Source organism: Panthera pardus, unplaced genomic scaffold (assembly GCF_024362965.1).
Source record: "Panthera pardus isolate Hobbes unplaced genomic scaffold, ASM2436296v1 HiC_scaffold_26, whole genome shotgun sequence".
NCBI lineage: Eukaryota > Metazoa > Chordata > Mammalia > Carnivora > Felidae > Panthera > Panthera pardus.
In genome coordinates, this window is record NW_026526832.1 from 3,091,535 (window position 1) to 3,108,861 (window position 17,327).

General features: G+C 51.8%; 1 protein-coding gene across 9 annotated transcripts in view; it reads left to right on the forward strand.

The window, feature by feature from the left end:
* The first annotated feature begins 1,568 nt into the window (after nucleotides 1–1,568).
* The window catches only part of PAX8 (paired box 8), a 58,346-nt gene continuing 42,587 nt past the window's right edge, over nucleotides 1,569–17,327 (forward strand). For all 9 annotated transcript variants that reach the window (XM_019444545.2, XM_053890937.1, XM_053890938.1 and 6 more), the window contains exons 1-2: nucleotides 1,569–1,646; nucleotides 1,994–2,101. In XM_019444545.2, coding sequence (XP_019300090.1) covers nucleotides 2,077–2,101 — 25 coding nt within the window. In that variant the 5' untranslated portion in view covers nucleotides 1,569–1,646; nucleotides 1,994–2,076. The remainder of the gene's footprint in view (nucleotides 1,647–1,993; nucleotides 2,102–17,327) is intronic.

A 17,327-nucleotide genomic window follows, 5' to 3' on the forward strand; every position in this document is an offset into this window, starting at 1 on the left:
ACTGCCCTGCCCCACAGCTCCCTACAGAAGCAGGGCGGGCACTAGAATAGCCCACTGGCCCACAGTGTCATCAGTGGGACCCGTGCTGAGTTCCACGTCCATCCCAACACCCTTCCTTGGTCTTCTCTCTCCAGGGGATCTGACCAGAGAAGTGCTGCATCTGGACATTTGGAAACCACGGAGCAATTTTAAATAACAATTTTGGAGAAAGCTTTAAGACAATAAAGCACCTGTTGTTTTTGTTTACAGCTTGACTTACAGATGTGGAGGATTCATTTAGGGACATGCGTGTTCTTCGTCTTTTCACAAAATGATTAAATTCTACTAAATCGAGCAAGTCTGGGTGGGAGGAGGAAGCAGATTAACATGAAAGATTTTTTTTTTTCATTAACAAAAATCATGTGGTTTTTTACACACAGGCACACATACACTTGTGCATGCACACACACACACGTCCCCGTGAATAACTCCCTTCCTCTGCCCCTTCCTTCCTCTCTCACTCTGGCATCTCTGGCCTCTGTGTCCCAGAGCAGTCCCTCCAGGCCAGGGAGTTGTGCTCCTGAGTCTGGCCATCTGGTCTGAAACTGGGGAGCATCCAGGCCCTGCCCTCCCAGCCTACAGATGTGCCAAGACATTTGTCTGCCCACACAATCTTCCCTGGGCCCAGCCTCTTGGACAGAAAAGAAAACCTGTGAAGAAAGAGAGGGCTGCTCATTCCCCACCAAAACACCCCTTCCTATCTACACCCAGGCCCCCAACTCCCAAGGCCGCTGATCCCCACAGACAAGGCCAGAGGTCAGCTCAGTCCTGTCCCTTTCTGACACCCATGTTGAAGTGAGACCTAGACCCTCACTGCCCGCCCTCTGAACTCTTCTACCAAGTTCAAACTCCTTAAGGAGCAAGAAGGAAGCCTGGCTGGTGGCCATGTGTGTTTGGCAGGAGGGGAATCCCTGTTGAATAGGCTATGGGACCATTTTCATTAGCCTCATAATGTGAGGGTGTGGTTCCCGGCTGCGTGATATGGAGGGAATGGGTTCAGGGGCTGTTCAGGGAAGGAGTCCACACCAGTGGTGACAAGGTGGGACCCTCATATCTCCAGCCCTATTTGCAGGCTTCTACCTTAAGAAACAGGCTTAAAAACAACAGTTCCCCATCTATGAAAGAAAAGGCTGCTTCCCTACAGCGGAGCAGGGGTGAGAGGAAGGTTGCAGGGGATCACAGAGAAACTGTTTCTCCCACTCTGACGGTCAGTGACCCCAGGAGGACCCAGAGCTCCTCATCGTCAGGCTCTGAGGCCTCCATGTCCCCACTCCTCTAATATTTCCAGGCCCGCTGAGTTCGGGCTCAGCTGCCTCCCTCTCCCCTCTCCGCTGGAAACAGAAGCTCCGGCGAATGTTTCTAACTCCTGAGTCCACTCAGCCATGTCCCCCTTGCAAAATCCTCCCCTTCCCGCACCCCCCTGCACCCAGCCAGCCAATCCGAGGCCTGCGAGCCTCTCCAGACCCATCTCTCAGGGCCCTGGCGGGATAAAACCGGGCGGCGATGCCGGGTGGATGGGAACAAACTTCAGAAGGAGGAGAGACGCAGGGCCCAGGGCACCCTCGCGAGCGGACCCAGGCGTTGAGGGCCTGCGGCCGGCTGGCCAGGTATGCTGTCCAGGGGTTGGCTGAAAGCTGACGGGGAGAGCGGTGATTCGAGAAGGGAGAGGGTCCCAGGAAGGCTGGCAGCCTTTCCTCTCCTAAGTTAAACTGGATAAGGCCGAGGCCACAGAGGAGGAGAGCACCCAGGCTGGAGTTTGGGGCTTCCCCGGCGAACACCCAATCCCTGATCCTCCGGGCAAACGTGTGTTAGGTAGCCGGGCTGAGGTGGGCCACCCTTCGCCTAAAAATCCTCCGACTCCTGCCACATGATGAGAGCCTAAGGGACAGGGCCTGGGGAGGAGGCATAAGCAGGGGACAGCGAATCTTACGCCCCTTCCCCTGGGTCTGTACAGGGCAGCTGCGTGGCGGCGGGCGCGGCGGGGACCGGCGTGAGGAAGCCCTGAGCCCTCGGCGGGCTGCGAGCGACTCCCCGGCGATGCCTCACAACTCCATCAGATCCGGTAAGGACGCGGCGTTGCCGGGACCCCGGAGCCCCCGCGTCGCCGTGCGTCCGTGCGTGCGCTCGGGTCGGTGGGGCTGGAGAGCTTACGCTCCGGGCTCGTGGGACCCACCTGCGTGGGGACGCAGCTGGGGGCGCCGCCGGCCTAGCTCTCCGCTGCGGCCATCGCGCCGTTCTCAGGCCCCGAGGTCCCCCTCGGCCCGGCGAGCCGCCCTCCCCAGGCCTTGGTTTCTGCGGACCACACGGAGCGGTGAGGAGCTCTCCGTGCGGGTCAGAGGGGTGTCTGTCCCTCGCGCCCCACCCCCGTCTTGCACGGCCCATTAGAATGGACACCCTGTGCGCTCTCAGGCCCCGCGCCGCCCCCGACCTCTAAGCCCTTGTTCCGGGTGTGCGCTGCTCTTGCCGGTGGCTGCCCCGGCGGGACCGTGAGCCCCGCGCACCCCTCAAGCCAGCGGGAAAGGAGCCCGCGGTCAGGGGCCTGGGGGCCTCTGAGTGCCCTCGGCTGCTCTCGGACTCCTCCTGGCCGACCCTGGGGCAGGCGGGGAGCCGCGCGCGGGGCGTCCGGCCTGCGAGCACTGGGCTGCCCGCGGGGCCGAACCCCCTCTCCGGCGGCGTCCCGGCCCAGGGCCTTCCAAAGCGCTCGGGGTCCTCGGCCGCGGCGCCTGCTCTCCCCTGCCTCCTGACCCAGGCCCCGGGTTGGAGGGTGCGGGGGAGGGGGGGAGGTGTGTACGGAGACGGAGGCCCGGGATCGGGGCGGGCGGGCGGGCGCGGTGGGCACCGCCGCCCCGGCGCGCAGCAAGTGTGGACGGCGGGCAGAGGCGCGGCCCGGCCCGCGGTGATGGATGGAGCCGGGCCGGCCGCGGGGAAGGCGATTTATGGGGCCAGGGCGCAGCGCTATCGATTTGGGCCGGCGAAGTGAGAGGAAATCAATATTTCAGATGAATTCTCGGCGAATATGAAGTCCCGCTCGGCAAACGGGACATTTGTTATAATAAGCAGGGTCGGATCGGGCGCGGCGCGCGGCTGAGATCTCTATTTAGCCGAGAGCGCGAGCTTCGCCGCGCAGCCTCGGGTCCCGGGGCCGAGGCTGCACGACACGGGGTGCGGGGAACCCCGCAGGGCGCCGGAAGGTTGCTCGTCCTGGTTTGCCCCGGGTTGGGAGACGGAGTCGGCGGTACCCTGCCTCCCCACCCTGGTCCCCCTGGGAGAGCGGGGCCACAGCCATCCCGGCCGCCCTCTGCGAGCGCAGGGCCGCTTTCGGGGCACCGAGCCGAGACCTCGCGGCCCTTTCCGGGAGCGGCGGGGTCAGCAAGCCAGGGAACCGAGCGGAGCTGCCTGGCACCCCTTGCCCAGCCGCGCCCGGGCGCCGCGCGCTTCTTGACCACTTTCTGAGGCTGGAACCAGGCTTTAGCCCCTCAGTCATTAGCCAAACCGGGGTACAATACCGGACATCGCCCCTGCCTCGGGATCAAGACAGTCTCCGAGGCCGAGCGCTCAGCGCCTAGTGCCCCAACCGGTACCAGCCTGGTCCCGGCCCCTTCCGCTCGGTTCCCGATTCCATCTCCCCCGCCCGCAGCCCGACCTTCCCCTGACCTTTCAGGCTCCGGTAGGAGTGGGTGCTCTTGGACCTCGAATTTACCTTGCTGCGCCAGACCCCTGTCCTTCTGTCGCTGCTAGAAATAAGACGATGTCACCGTCCCTTATGTTGGCTTGATTTTGTTCTCGCTACTTATTTTAATTCTAGAAGCACTCATTAGAATAAATGGGACTAAAAGAAGGAAAGAAATAAAAGGACACCATTTATTTTTACTTTGTTTTTAATCAGCAACAGGCCCAGAAGATGAGAGAGGCCCCTTCTCCACTAGCTCAGATGCAAATTGTCCTTGGGTTTGGTGAGAGAGCCATCCACTCCCTGGCAGGGCCAGGGCAGAGGTATTTTTCCGTTTAAGGAAGGCAGAGGGACTTCTTCTAAACCTTCCCCCAAACAAATAAAGAGATAAAGCTGCAAGGAAGGATAATGAGCCTTTCTCCTTTAGTTTAATTTAATGCTAATTGAACAGAAGAAAACTGCCTAAAACATAGCTCAAACATTTCGAGGCTATCCCGTTTCTTTTCTAAATCCTCTCTGGAAAACCTGAGCCAGAGACCTGCGTCTCTCTAATCAGTTCACTTAACACTGTTGCTTATATTAAAAGATAAATTCATAAGCTGACGCCTCCTGTTTTCATAAGCCCATTTCCCTCAGGCTTTAGCAGCTTCCCTCTTTGCCCGGGACACTTCCTTTCTGATTTCGGCTTTGCCTGGAAAGCTTCCATTTAAGTTTTCCGTAGAACAGAATCCCGAGGTGCAGGCGGCCACGGGGCTTTTCGCGGGAGCGAGGCCCAGCGCACCGTTTCCAAAAACCGGAGACGCCCCAGGAAAGTTTTCTGCGCGGCCTCTGCCCACCTGGCCGCTGCAGCTCACCCTCGGCTCGCTCTCCTCACTCTTGGCTGATCTTGCTGTGGAGAGAGGTCTTAATTTTTTTTCTACAGCTTTATTCTGAAAGGATGTGGAGAGCGCATAGGGAGTTATTCTGATGCGCGCTGGACAGCAATGGGCTGAACGTTTTGTAAAATCTACTGGGAATTTTGTAGCATCAGGGAACAAAGATCCTGTAAAGCAAAACCGTTTTTTAAAACTGTTTTAAGATAAGTGCCACATAAATATTAAAATGAAAATAATACTATATCGGCGAGGAAAAGAGTTCAGTAAAAGCAAGCAAGTTTGATTAAAAGTTATGTGCAATTAATTTGCAGCAACCCTCTACCCCAGCTGCTGAAAATAGGTTATTCAAGTGGTAAAATGAGACTTAAGATCCAGGAGGAACGTGCCTCTGACTTCCTAGATCTGAGATGCAAAGCCCTATTCCTCTAGGTTTTCGAAAGGAGGAAAGGGGACCAAATGCATTTGGGAAGGATCTATTTTCTTCCCAGGTTTCTTGCCTGGGTTGAAAACAAGGTCTCCGGATGGAAAACAGTCTCTAGGAACATAAAGAGGTATTGGGGTTCCTCAATTCATCTTTGTTTCAAGATGTTCCATCCTCCCGCCCTCCTCAATGCAAGTTAATTAGGAGATAATTTAGCTACCTTGTGAATTAGTTTTAAGATAAGTATCTTTTCAAGCTTTTGTCACTTTAATTGCTCCGCTGATTGATAAGAAGTAATTATTTCTAATTGACATTTTTTTGATGTCTATTGGAAGCATTTATTTGGGACCTTTTTGGGGTGGAAGAAAAGTTAATTAATTTTATCAGTCGATACCCAAAAGACTGTGCCTAATTTTGCTGAAGAGGACAAAGGAAGTGAAAGAAACCACAACAAAAAAGTCAGTCTCACGAAATATTAATGATTGCACAATTTTTATTCCAAGGAGAGCATCTACCAATATAATAATATGTCAAAACTTTCTATTTATGGCTTCAAGCCTTGGATTTTAACAGGGCACATGTTTAATGGGTATATATTTTCCCATGGGTATCTTCACAATCCTTGTATATGCTGACTTCATTTTGGAGGTTACTGTGCTTTGTAATTAATTTTTGTGAACGGTAAAATCAGTAGAACTCAGTATGCTCAGATTACATGGCATCATTTTCGTAAGAGATAATTGTAAGAAAGATTTACTAATCGTCATCCCTGTTTTGTAATTATTGATAGAGTTGGGTATGAAGGTGAAACTTTGCTTCGGTGACATGCCTTTTCATACTTGAACCTCGGAGTAAACAGTTTAATCATTCACATCATCCAGAATACTTACTCTGAAAGAGAAAGAAGGGAAAGAAAGGAAAGAATCAAGAGAAAAAGGCACTGAAAGGAGGCAAGGGGGGAGGGGGAGGAGAGAGAGAGGGAGAAGGTGGCTGGGGAGAATAAAAATGAAAGAAGTTATTTCAGGAGTGAAGATAGCCAGGTGCACAGGACCTTGGTCATTCAATATAAGAAAATGGAAATTCTACTTCAAAACACATCCTTTTGAACAGGGATCTCTACCATATTCCCTAAGTTACCCCAAAACACCACTGGAAACTCCCCACTTTTCTATGCATAAAACGAAGCAGGGTTTTCAGGAGCCAGCTGGTCTGGCTCTTGGGTGTCTAGATGCAAAAGTCTTGATGTGATGTCCATAAAAAGGAAGCCAGAAAATACGCACTGTGCTAGGGCACGGTGGCGGGGGGGCGGGGGGGGCTTATAAAGAGATTTGAGTGTTGTTTATTTTTATTATTAAAGCCCCTGTGATCTTCACTCCTAGCTGTATACCCATAAGCTCTCCATAGATAGACTTGTGACTCACTGACATAGGAAAACGTTTTCACACAAACCCAAAGTGGAGACACACTCTTGCCCACACTCACGCACAGCTGAAATGAAAGAAACTCAATCAGACAAGATGCGCTCCTGTCAGGTTAATTTCAGCCAGTGCCTTTTTCAACCATTTATGTATAAAATCTTGTCTGCTTTTAACGATGTTTCTCCCAGATTACGTGGAGCTGCAAGAATGAGGAAACATTTTAAATGAAAAAAGAAATTTAAGACGTACAAACATTAGATAATATCACATACCAATCTCACTATTAGTGAAACTGAAAAAATATATAAATAATGCAAAAAAAAATCAGCAAGGGAGAGTTTAGTAATGGAAAATTCCCCTGCAATTAAATGAAACAGTAATTTAGTAGAGATATGCCTGAATGAATTAGCATTTATTAATTGGTTCTCATAAAAACAATTTGTGTGCGTGTTTCGGGGGGGGGTAGATATTTAAAGTATTTCTTTTTCATAGGAAAAGTTCCTCAACTATTCCTATCAAATTATGTAGTGATCACATTCTCTTTTGTGAAAAATCCCAATTCTATCACTGGTGAATTTCACCTGCACACAAAGAGTCTGGGATGAGGGAGATGAGCCCCTTTAAATCAGAAGAATGAAGCTGGTCCCCTCTTCTCTTGGGACATTTCCAAGTGTGAAACCAATGGGAAAACACATTGGCAGGGGCTGTTATGCTTAGACACATCCAAACCTGGTCCTGAGCAGACTCCCAGGTGACCCATCTCCCCTGGGGCAGGACTAACCCAGGCAGGCAGAGGAGGCTGCTTTGTGGCTGTGCCCCCCACCCTCCCCAGCCTGCTCCAGCATCCTTGCCAGCTCAGGCAGGAACTGCAGTTTGTAATCTCAGCGAGGAGCTTGCTAGGGTTGACTGGTGCACGGATGTGTTTACTTTCTCTCGCCACAGTTGGTCTGTCTTCAGTTCTAAGCATTTTAAAGCTGCTCTATTTATCAGTCCAAGAGGTGCCGAGTTCTCAGTTGCGCTGAGAAAGCTTTGAGCTCTGTGGTTCTGAGTACACAAGGAGCCAAAAGATAAAAGAAACGATTTCATTTAAGAAAAAAAAAGATGATTGTAAAAGGAGAGGACAAGAGAATGCACCCCTATTCAAGACTGCAGTTTGCTTTTGTTTTAGTTGAAACTCGGGGAACAGCTGAGTCACTGGCCCCCACCAGCCCCCACTCCCTTCAGAGATAGAACCTGGGGATGTAAAACACCCTGTAAAAGCGGGGAGAATGCACCCACATACTCAGAGTTCTTTGGGGGAGTGATTCTTTCTGGGTTCAGATGAGAATACTTCAGCCTGGGGTTCTTTTGAGAAGGGGCTACAAGATATTCTGCCTAGGAAATCTGTGTGGTGACTGCTTTCTGCAGGGGTGCTAGATATTTCTCTTTGGGGGAAGAAATAGAGAACAACAATCCAGGGGTCTCCTGGTTCCCAGAAGCTCCACTATCCCAGGCCAATCCCAGTTCTTTCAGTCCATCTCGGTGATTCGGATGGAATCTCTGGGTCAGGGTTGGGTAGGCAGAGGCATCCACTCTTCCTTATTTATCTGTGGTCATGGCACTCTCTTAAGTGGATCTTTGAGGGTCTTAACTATTTCCTCAAGTCCAGAGTTAGGGCTGACAAGCCTCTTTCGGTTTTTTGAAAGCCCCTCTCGATCTCACCCTTGGCCAGGTGGGGACACGATGAGCAAATGTCTCTTACACGGGCGATGGGCCAGAAAAATCTTCACAGGAATCTTTCTATTAAACCCACAATTCATGTCACTGAGTCTGGGCTTTACCTTGACCGGGGCTCCTTCCCCAGGAATGGGCCTGGGCAGAAATCAGCATCTCCTTACTAAGGCATATCCAAGATCAAGGGGCCAGAAGCTCAGCAGAGTTGCCCCCAGTTGCATGTGGGTCCTGTTTCTGTGTTCATTCCCAGGATCCACCCCTAGTCCTGAATGCCGCAGAAGATGCCCTGTCTTGCTAAGCCTCAGCACAGCCAGCCAGCCCGTAGCTGCTTCAGCTCTGCAAGTGCCACTCTCATATTCAAAGAAAGAGAAGTAATACGCAAAGAGCTCAGCACACCCTGGCACTTAGTGAGCCCTCAGTAAATGAGAGCTGTGTTAGTATCTTCGAGGGCTGTCATTGGTATGGTGTTCCACTGGAGAGGGCACATCATCCTCCAGTTTAATTCCCAGGACTCTGCCAGGTACTTATTGTTATTGACATTTTTCAGAAGAGAAGGGACCTGAGAGAGGCTGATCTGACTCCATGCCCCCCTTTTCCCCCGCACCCCTTTCCCAAAGTCCAGCTCATCCAAACTCCCTGTGGCATTGGATGGTTCGTGCCCGCAGCTCTGCCTGGATCTTCGGCCAGGTCCCCTGGTGAGAAAATACAGGGCCTGTACGATAGCAACAGTGATGGTGACAGGCAGGGCCTTCAGTCTACCAGCTTGTTCTCCTCATCAGAGTCCCTAATTCTCCAGCTCAGTTAGGATAGATCCTTTTTCAGTGCAGTCCTCAATCTTCCCATCTGCACAATGGGAGAAGTGGCGTCGAACTGGATGTCCCTCCTGGAGGTCGCTGTGAGGAGGAAGGAAATGATCGTCCACTAGGAAAGGCAGAAAGAGGGGGCATTCTTTTAACGCATGCCCCCAAGGCTCCCACATTTCCACCTGCACCAAAAAAGGGGACAGCTATACTCTGGCATCTCAATAAATCATAGGCCAACAAGGAACTTAGTCCCTTGGCATCCCAAACCACACTTGGCCTCCCGATGTGGGTCCACTGTAGAGACTAATGAGTTAGCGGGTGTGATGGGAGTTTTAGAGTCAGGGGACACCGCTGGTGCCCCATCCACAGGCAGCCAGTGCTGAGCACTTGAGGTGCCCCGTCTCATTTTCCCAAGTTTAGGTTCATTCCCTCTGCTGGGTCCCTCTCACTCAGGGGTTCAAAACCATATCGTCTGCTCCTTCAGAGCCACCTCCGTGGTTCAACTTGTAACATTAGCCAGTACCTGGTTTAATTTTAACGTTTTCACTCTTCGCTGTGAGAACAGCTGCCCAGCTCCTGAGCTGGTTGCCTTTCTTGGATAAAAACCCATCTGTAGTTTAAGCAGAGAGATTGAGAAAGAAAAAAAGCATTGTTTTCTCTCCCTTCTTTTAACTCTTTTCTTTCTCCTCCCGTCTTCAGCCACGATGCCCATCAGTTTTTCTCCTGCACTTGTTCTCCTAAGTGGCCTTGGAGTGACCTGAGTAGTTAGTGCTAATTAGTCCACTGGGACATATTGTCGCTGTCAGACCAGCACAGCGGAGAGGTCGGGAGCTGGTTGGGTGACACATCTAAGAAATAGCTTAATCTGCTGTCATCATGTGAACTGCATGTTTGCACACCCAGGGCCCTCTGTGTGTGTTGCTTTTTTGATCCCTCAGCTGCCCCAGGAGGACAGCAGAACTATTATTCTTAGAATAAACTCCAGGGCCAGGAGGTGTCAAGAGGGCGAGGGAGTTTGAAATCACTGTGAGGCTAGGGCCCTGTGGCAGCCTCCCCGTCTCTACAGGCAGCAGAAGGGGCTATGCCTTGGAGGCTTTGCCTGTCCTCACCTTGCTGTTTTCTTCCTGTGTGATCTTAGGCAAGTCAGTTGTCTCTCTGGGCTTGAGTTTCCTCATGTGTATAAAATAAAAAGATGTTGTGGGGCTTCTAGAAAGTTCTGAAAGTAAAACCAGTATCCCCACCTGGCACATAGCAACTACTGAAGAATTTTTTTTTAATTTTTTTTTAACGTTTATTTATTTTTGAGACAGAGCATGAACGGGGGAGGGTCAGAGAAAGAGGGAGACACAGAATCTGAAACAGGCTCCAGGTTCTGAACTGTCAGCACAGAGCCCGACGTGGGGCTCGAACTCACGGACCGCAAGATGATGACCTGAGCTGAAGTCGGACGCTTAACCGACTGAGCCACCCAGGCGCCCCTTTTTTTAATTAAAAAAATTTTTTTTAATGTTTATTTATTTTTGACAGAGAGAGAGACAGAGCATGAGCGGGGGAGGGGCAGAGAGAGAGAGGGAAACACAGAATCCGAAGCAGGCTCCAGGCTCTGAGCTGTCAGCACAGAGCCCGATGCAGGGCTCGAACTCACAGATCGCGAGATCATGACCTGAGTTGAAGTCAGACGCTCAACCCACTGAGCCACCCAGACACCCCGAATTTTTTTTTTTCCTGCTTCATACAGTGGTCACCAGGGAAGAGAGTCTCCAAAAATTCTCCAGGGCAGATGCCCAAACATGACATTGTTTTAGTATTTCCTGTGAAACTCTCCGTGAGTAACTTGATACCCAGCCTTTAAACTTTGTTCCTGTTAAAATTTAGGACAGATCTTTCACGAATTCCAGGTGGACAAAATAAGAGGCCTACGACCCAGGGGTGTTGGATTAAATGAAAAGACACATGGGAAGCACTGACTCAGACCCCCGTGGCCATTATCAACGGTGACCGCCACTCACTCTGGAAAACGATTCTTTAATTCATTTTACCAGAAAACCCAGTCATGGCGGAAACGCTAGAATGGGCTATCCGTGGACTTCATGTCCGAATCCAGAACGTTCTAGAGTTTTCATAGAATTTAGAGTCTTAGAGGGAAGATGAGCCGAAGTGGTGTCCAGCTATCCTGTGTGTGTAGTAAGAGAGGACCACGGGAGGACATGTCTTGGTACTTGTTCTTGACGGACACAAAGCCATACATTTATCTTCAAAAAGTTAAAATTCACTAATCTCTCTTTCTCTCTCCCTCCCTCCACCCCACCCCCATCTTATATTTTCCTGCTTTGTATAATAATCATCCAGCTTTGTCACAAAAGCAAACCCTGGTTGACATTGATTGATTGATTGATTTTTAATTTTAGTATGATGAGACAAGCATGTTTGTAAGCAAGGAACTTAGAAACAGCTTTTTTTAAAAAAAGATTTTTTAATGTTTATGTATTTTTGACAGACACACAGAGAGAGACAGAGCACAAGTGGGGGAGGGGCAGAGAGAGAAGGAGAGACAGAATCTGAAGCAGGCTCCAGGCTCTCAGCTGTCAGCACAGAGTCCCACCCGGGGCTCGAACTGAGGTGGGGCTCGAACTCGTGGACTGTGAGATCATGACCTGAGCCGAAGTCGGATGAATAACCTACTGAGCCACCCAGGCGCCCGACCCTGGTTGACATTTGAAATTAGCTGAGCACCAAAATCACTGATGCCAGCTCTGGTTGGTCGTCTCCTCTGACACTGAGATCATGTCAGAGCGCTGTCGAAATGGAGGTGGCAAGAATGGGGCAACCTCTTGACAGGTCCTTGGGCATCTGGCTGTGACTTTGAGGTGGAAACAAGGCGGGGTGGGGGGGTGGAGATGAGGATGGGAGGGAGAATGTCAGGGCAGGAAAGGTGCTAGAGTCAAGCTAGGAGCCAACGGGAACCCAAGGGTCAGCCTTTTAATTCAATTTAACAAGCCCTGGTAGAGGGCCCCCTGACACGTGCAGGGCACCAGGCCAGCAATGGTGGCATTCACTGCCTCAGTAGTGACGGTAAATACAGGGGTGATCCTCACTCCAGTGGGCAGCTGGAGTCTTGTGATTCCCTGTCCACGTCACTGCCGACAACAGATAAACCTCATCTGGCCTTCTTGAGTCTAGTTGGTCCCCGGAGCACATGTTCCAGAGAGGCAGCACGTGAGCCTGTGGCGGCTCAACCAGCTCCATGGGGGTCTGCCCTAGGACTCTGGAGTGGGGTGACTGGCTGGCTCATGGCAAAACGTCGCCCTTCTGCAGGTGCAAATGCCATGGAGATGTGCCCACTTCTGCTAAATCAAAATGCTTGCCAGACACTTCTGACGCGTATCCCCCACACCTTCAGAGATGTGCAGACTTCAAAGGATTTCCCTTCTAGGCCTCCCATCTCGTTGACAGTGTGACAAGGTGTGACAGTGTGACAGGACAAGTAGGGACAGTGTCCCTGTATTCTGTGACCTTATGACAGTGCCCCACACCAGGGAGATCCCTGTGCCCCCCAAGCGTCCCCTCTCCTGCTGGCCACAGAGCTGTCTGGACAGGTGTCCCTAACTGTGACAAGCCCGCCCGGACCTCAGGGCTCACCCTCTGGCAGGTGAGACCTGCTCTCGAGAGTCCTGATGGTAGTGACACGGGTGCTGTCCTGATTGCTTTCTCACAGTTGCATTCCTGGCTGGCTGGATCCTGTTGGTTGGAAGGTCTCCATCTCCCTGAGAGGTCTGAGGCCAGGAGCGCTTCGTGCCCCTGCCCACTCTGCTCTCTGTCCCCACCTCCCTGGAAGTCACTGTCTGTACCGCAGCACGCACACAATTGCGCACAGCCTTCTATTGTTTGCAGACAGTTTTGTGTGAGTTCGCCAATCTGCCCCACGACGGCGCCCATCTTGAGGCCAGGGAGCCCATGTCTCTCCTTGCTGGAAGGCAGAAGGGAGCCCCAAAGGAACTGGCCTTGGGGATTTTGAGTCCCCCTTTCAACCTCTTACACCTGCAGAAAGGTAGACTCAAGGTTCCTGTCTCGGCAGGCTGCTGTGGGGACTGGCTGACCTCGGGCTGGCGAAGCACTTAGTCGGGGGTTCCCCACATCCCAGCCATCCTCCACCAGCCCAGCTCCAACGCCACCCGCCCCTAAAGCCTTCCCTCTTCTCCACCCCTTTCCCAGGGCCCCCTAGACCTTTACTTTTATGGTATGTTTTACAGTCTGCTTTGTAAAGAAATATTTCTCTCTGTGACTCATGCCTTCTAGATTTGACCTACCTGAACACCTGTGAGTGGGTAGGCCTCTCATATCACAGGAACGTCATAGGATTTTGTTACATCAAATAATCTACCTAGACCCCAGAGAAGGGGTTCTCAGGCGGGGCCCTGTGGCCACATTTTATGGACGAGGAAATGGAGACTCATAGGGCCGTGCCTTGCCCCAGACCCCAGTTGCTTAGTGACACAGCAGAGGCTCCAGCGCTCTCTCTGTGACACCCGGCTGCCTTCAGAGTGTGCTGCGGAGGAGTGAGGGCTGACTCAGGTCCAGGGAGTACTGGCTATGGCCTGTTCTAAGTGAGCACTGACCCAGGGGACTGGGAAGAGGGGCTCCCACGCCTGCTGGCAGGGACCGCTGAAGCCAGAGACACTAACACACACAGACACGCAAATGCACACACATACACCCCACCAGGGTGGCCACTAGGGGTGAGGCACAAAAGCATCCAGAGGGCAAAATTTAAGGAAGCGCTCACTCTCAGGTGCACGAAAGGGCAAGGCTGGCCCTGAGAGTGAATGCCTCCTTAAATTTTATCTCCTGGTTGAGCGTCCCCCTTAGGCTCAGGTCATCATCTTGGTTTGTGGGTTTGTTGAGTTTGAGCCCCGAGTCGGGCTCTGTGCTGACAGCTTGGAGCCTGGAGCCTGCTTCGGATTCTGTGTCTCCCCTCTCTCTGCCTCTCCAGTGCTCATGCTGTGTCTCTCTCTGTCTCTCAATAATAAATAAAAAGTTGAAAAAAATTAAAAAAAATTTTTTATCCCCTGGGTGCCTGGCCATCCTGCCCTAGTCCCCTATATATGATTCACACACCCACATACACCCGTACACATGTGGGCGACATATGCTCCCACACATACACATAGGAAGCCCTTGCTCTCAGACACCCCAAGGAAATACAGGCACCATTGCTGAGTCCCGACTGAGTCCACAATTGCTGAGAAGCACCGATAATAGACGTGGTAGGGAAAGTGAGGTCCAAGATATCCAGAGAATCTGCTCTGTGTGGTGGGTCAGCTCTGGACAATTTAGACATGAGGTCATGGACCTGTGACCTCCCCGTTCTTGTAACCTATGGTTTGAGATCTGAGCAGAGGAACTCCACTGTCCAGCCACGCCCTCCTGCCTGGGCCCCCACTTAAGTGACGGGACATAGGTGGTCATGGGGACCCCGCAGAGACCTTATTTTCAAATGAGACCAAAAGACAGTCATTCGCATGGGCCACTCGTTGGGCCAATGTCAGAGCCACTAGCAGTGCTCTGTCCCTGGGATTCATGGTGGCTCTTCCCAGATGAGGACAGAGTTACTGAGCAGGTGGGCAACAGCAGCAGGACTTGCTTATTCTAGAGATCTGGGCTCTTGGTCCCCTGGTGGCTGAGCACTGTCACTGGAGGGCTCCGACCTCTGCTCAGACCATGAGGAATATCCTGTCGAATCTTCTGCCCCGATCAGAACTCCCTGGCAGCTCGGTGCCCTGAGCCGCTCGGTCCTCTGAGCCGCTCAGTCCTGGCCCTGCAACCCTATGAACACACATGCCCCTGTTCACTAAAATGTGCAGGGGCCACGTGAGTGTGCACCTCAATCTCACGGATGCACAACGCCTACTGCAGCACCTGCATGAACTGATTATCACAAACAATATGGCGTCATCATGAATGCTTTGTACATTTGATCCACAAATATTTGTATAACCTTCATAAATCAGTGATTCTCAAACAATGTTTCCCTGCAGAGCAGGCAGACGCGCTCACTGATATAATGCAACTGAGCAAGGGTGGCAGGAGAAAGTGCATTGGTGGACAAACCACCTTCGAGTTCAAGGTGTAATTTTTTTTCCGTTTAGTGGCACAACGTCGTACGTTCCTTAGGATCTGGGATTGAGTTCGCAGCACACTATACTTTTTGCTACGTGGAGCTTGCCGTGTGGTCACGCTCTCGGTGGACGTGTGCGTGACCTTCCAGGTGCCCTGTCTCCTGACAAGTATCAGAACAGCTAGTGTTGATGTGAGGCTGGAGTTGCCTGATGTCCGCGTGGTGGGTGCAGCACCCCAATTCCGTGAAATCGAAAGATGCACATTCCTGTGTGGGAAGGCATTTCCATCACAGAGGATTTGCACCGCCACCATCAAGGAAGGAGCCCTGTGGGAGCACCTGGGTGGTTCAGTCGGTTGAGTGTCTGCCTTTGGCTCGGGTCATGATCTCGTGGTTCATGAGTTCAAGCCCTGCATCCTTCTCACTGTCAGTGCATCCTCTGTCCCCCTGTCTGCCCCTCCCCCCCACACTGTCTCAAAAAAAAAAAAACAACATCAAAAGGAAGGAAGGGAGGAAGGAAGGAAGGAAGGAAGGAAGGAAGGAAGGAAGGAAGAAGCCATGTCCCTGGGCCCCCACCTCTCCCTTTTACTTTCTCAACAAGCCCCCTGCTCTCCAGGAATATGATATTTGGCACACATGTGCCGGTCATTTAAGGGACCCAGTGGCTTTGCGCCAGAGTAAGGACACTTGCCCACACAGCTTTTTCGAGTTGCCCCTCTGTCTCGCTCTCTGCTGCCCTGGAGCATCCCTAGGGCTGTGACACCTCTCCTTGAGATTTCTTCAGAAGCTCCCATCACCCCTACACCTTCCATCCCAGCCGCTTGTCTTCGTCAGCTCAGGCTGTTACAATACAGTGCCATGCACTGGGTGCCGAAACAACAGATATTTATTTCTCACAGTTCTGGAGGCTGAGAGTATGAGATCAGAATACCAACATGGTGGAGTCTGGTGAGGATGCTCTTTCTGGCTTGTAGACTGGGACGTCACACTGTATCCTCACATGGCCTTTACTTGGTTCCTGTGCTTGGAGAGAGAAGGATCTGGTGTCTTTTCTTGTAAGAATAAGCGTTATTATAAGCTCGAATTATAAGCACAGATCCCATCTTAAGGGTCCACCCGTGGGATGCCTGGGTGGCTCCGTTGGTTGGGCGACTGAGGTCATGATCTCGCCATTCAGAGCTTGAGTCCCACGTCAGGCTCCATGCTGACAGCTCAGGGCCTGGAGCCTGCTTCAGATTCTGTGTCTCCCTCTCTCTCTGTCCCTCCCTCACTCATGCTCTGTCTCTCTCTATCAAAAATAAACATTGAAAAATTAAAAAAAAAAATAAGGGTCCACCCACATGACCTCATCTAACCCTAATTACCTCCCGAAGGCCCCACCTCAAAATACCATCACACTGGGGATTAAGGCTTCAACGTATGAATTTGAGCAGGGGGGAGGGACACAACATTTAACCCATGACACCAGCCATAGAAATCATCATCTACTTTTTCCTCTTTCTCAGGTTCACAAACCACATGGCCCACCACTCTCTAGAGATGCTTCTCTTCCCAACCTCTAATGCCCTGAGACTGTCCCCTCTCCTTCTGGCCTATTTCTCTCCTAAGTGGGTGCTCAGTCTGGCCCCTGGGCCTGGATCACCTGAGGGTATACTCTAGCTCCTAAAGAAGGATCCAGGGTCCCTCTACTCTCTGCCTCTGACTCCCCGCATGCCTGCACTTGCCTGGCAGTGCCCTGCACAGGTCTCTGACCACACACCCTCCCCCCTCCCCCCCGTAGCCCACGCTTAGCTACTCCGGGGTCCTGTGACACACCCTCGCCCTCTCACCCAATCATTCATCCCCTGGCCACATAAGCCTTGAGCTCTAACTCCAAATTGTCTCAAAGGACATTTGTACTCTATCTTTAAAGTTTAATGAGTGAACATGCATGGAACCCTTCAGTAGGTTCTGGGCTTTGGGGTTGCAGAACTCAAGACACCCGGCCTCCGCCTTCTTGCTGACATTCTAGAGAGAATGGAAACAAATTGGACTTTCAGCCACAAGCCAGGAGAGAAAGGAAAAACCTCAGTCAGTCCAGATAGACACAAAATGCTGAGCCCGTGGGAGAGGAGGATATACGGGGCAATGATCGGGGCAGGGGTGGGAGCCTGTGCCGAGGCAGGGGCAGGATTCCATCAGAGGACTCTGGGAGGGACCAGCAGGAGCAGAGATGTGGAGTCTTAGGTGTGTGTGCAGCCGGCAGGGACCAGAGTCAGCTCTGGGCAAAGGAT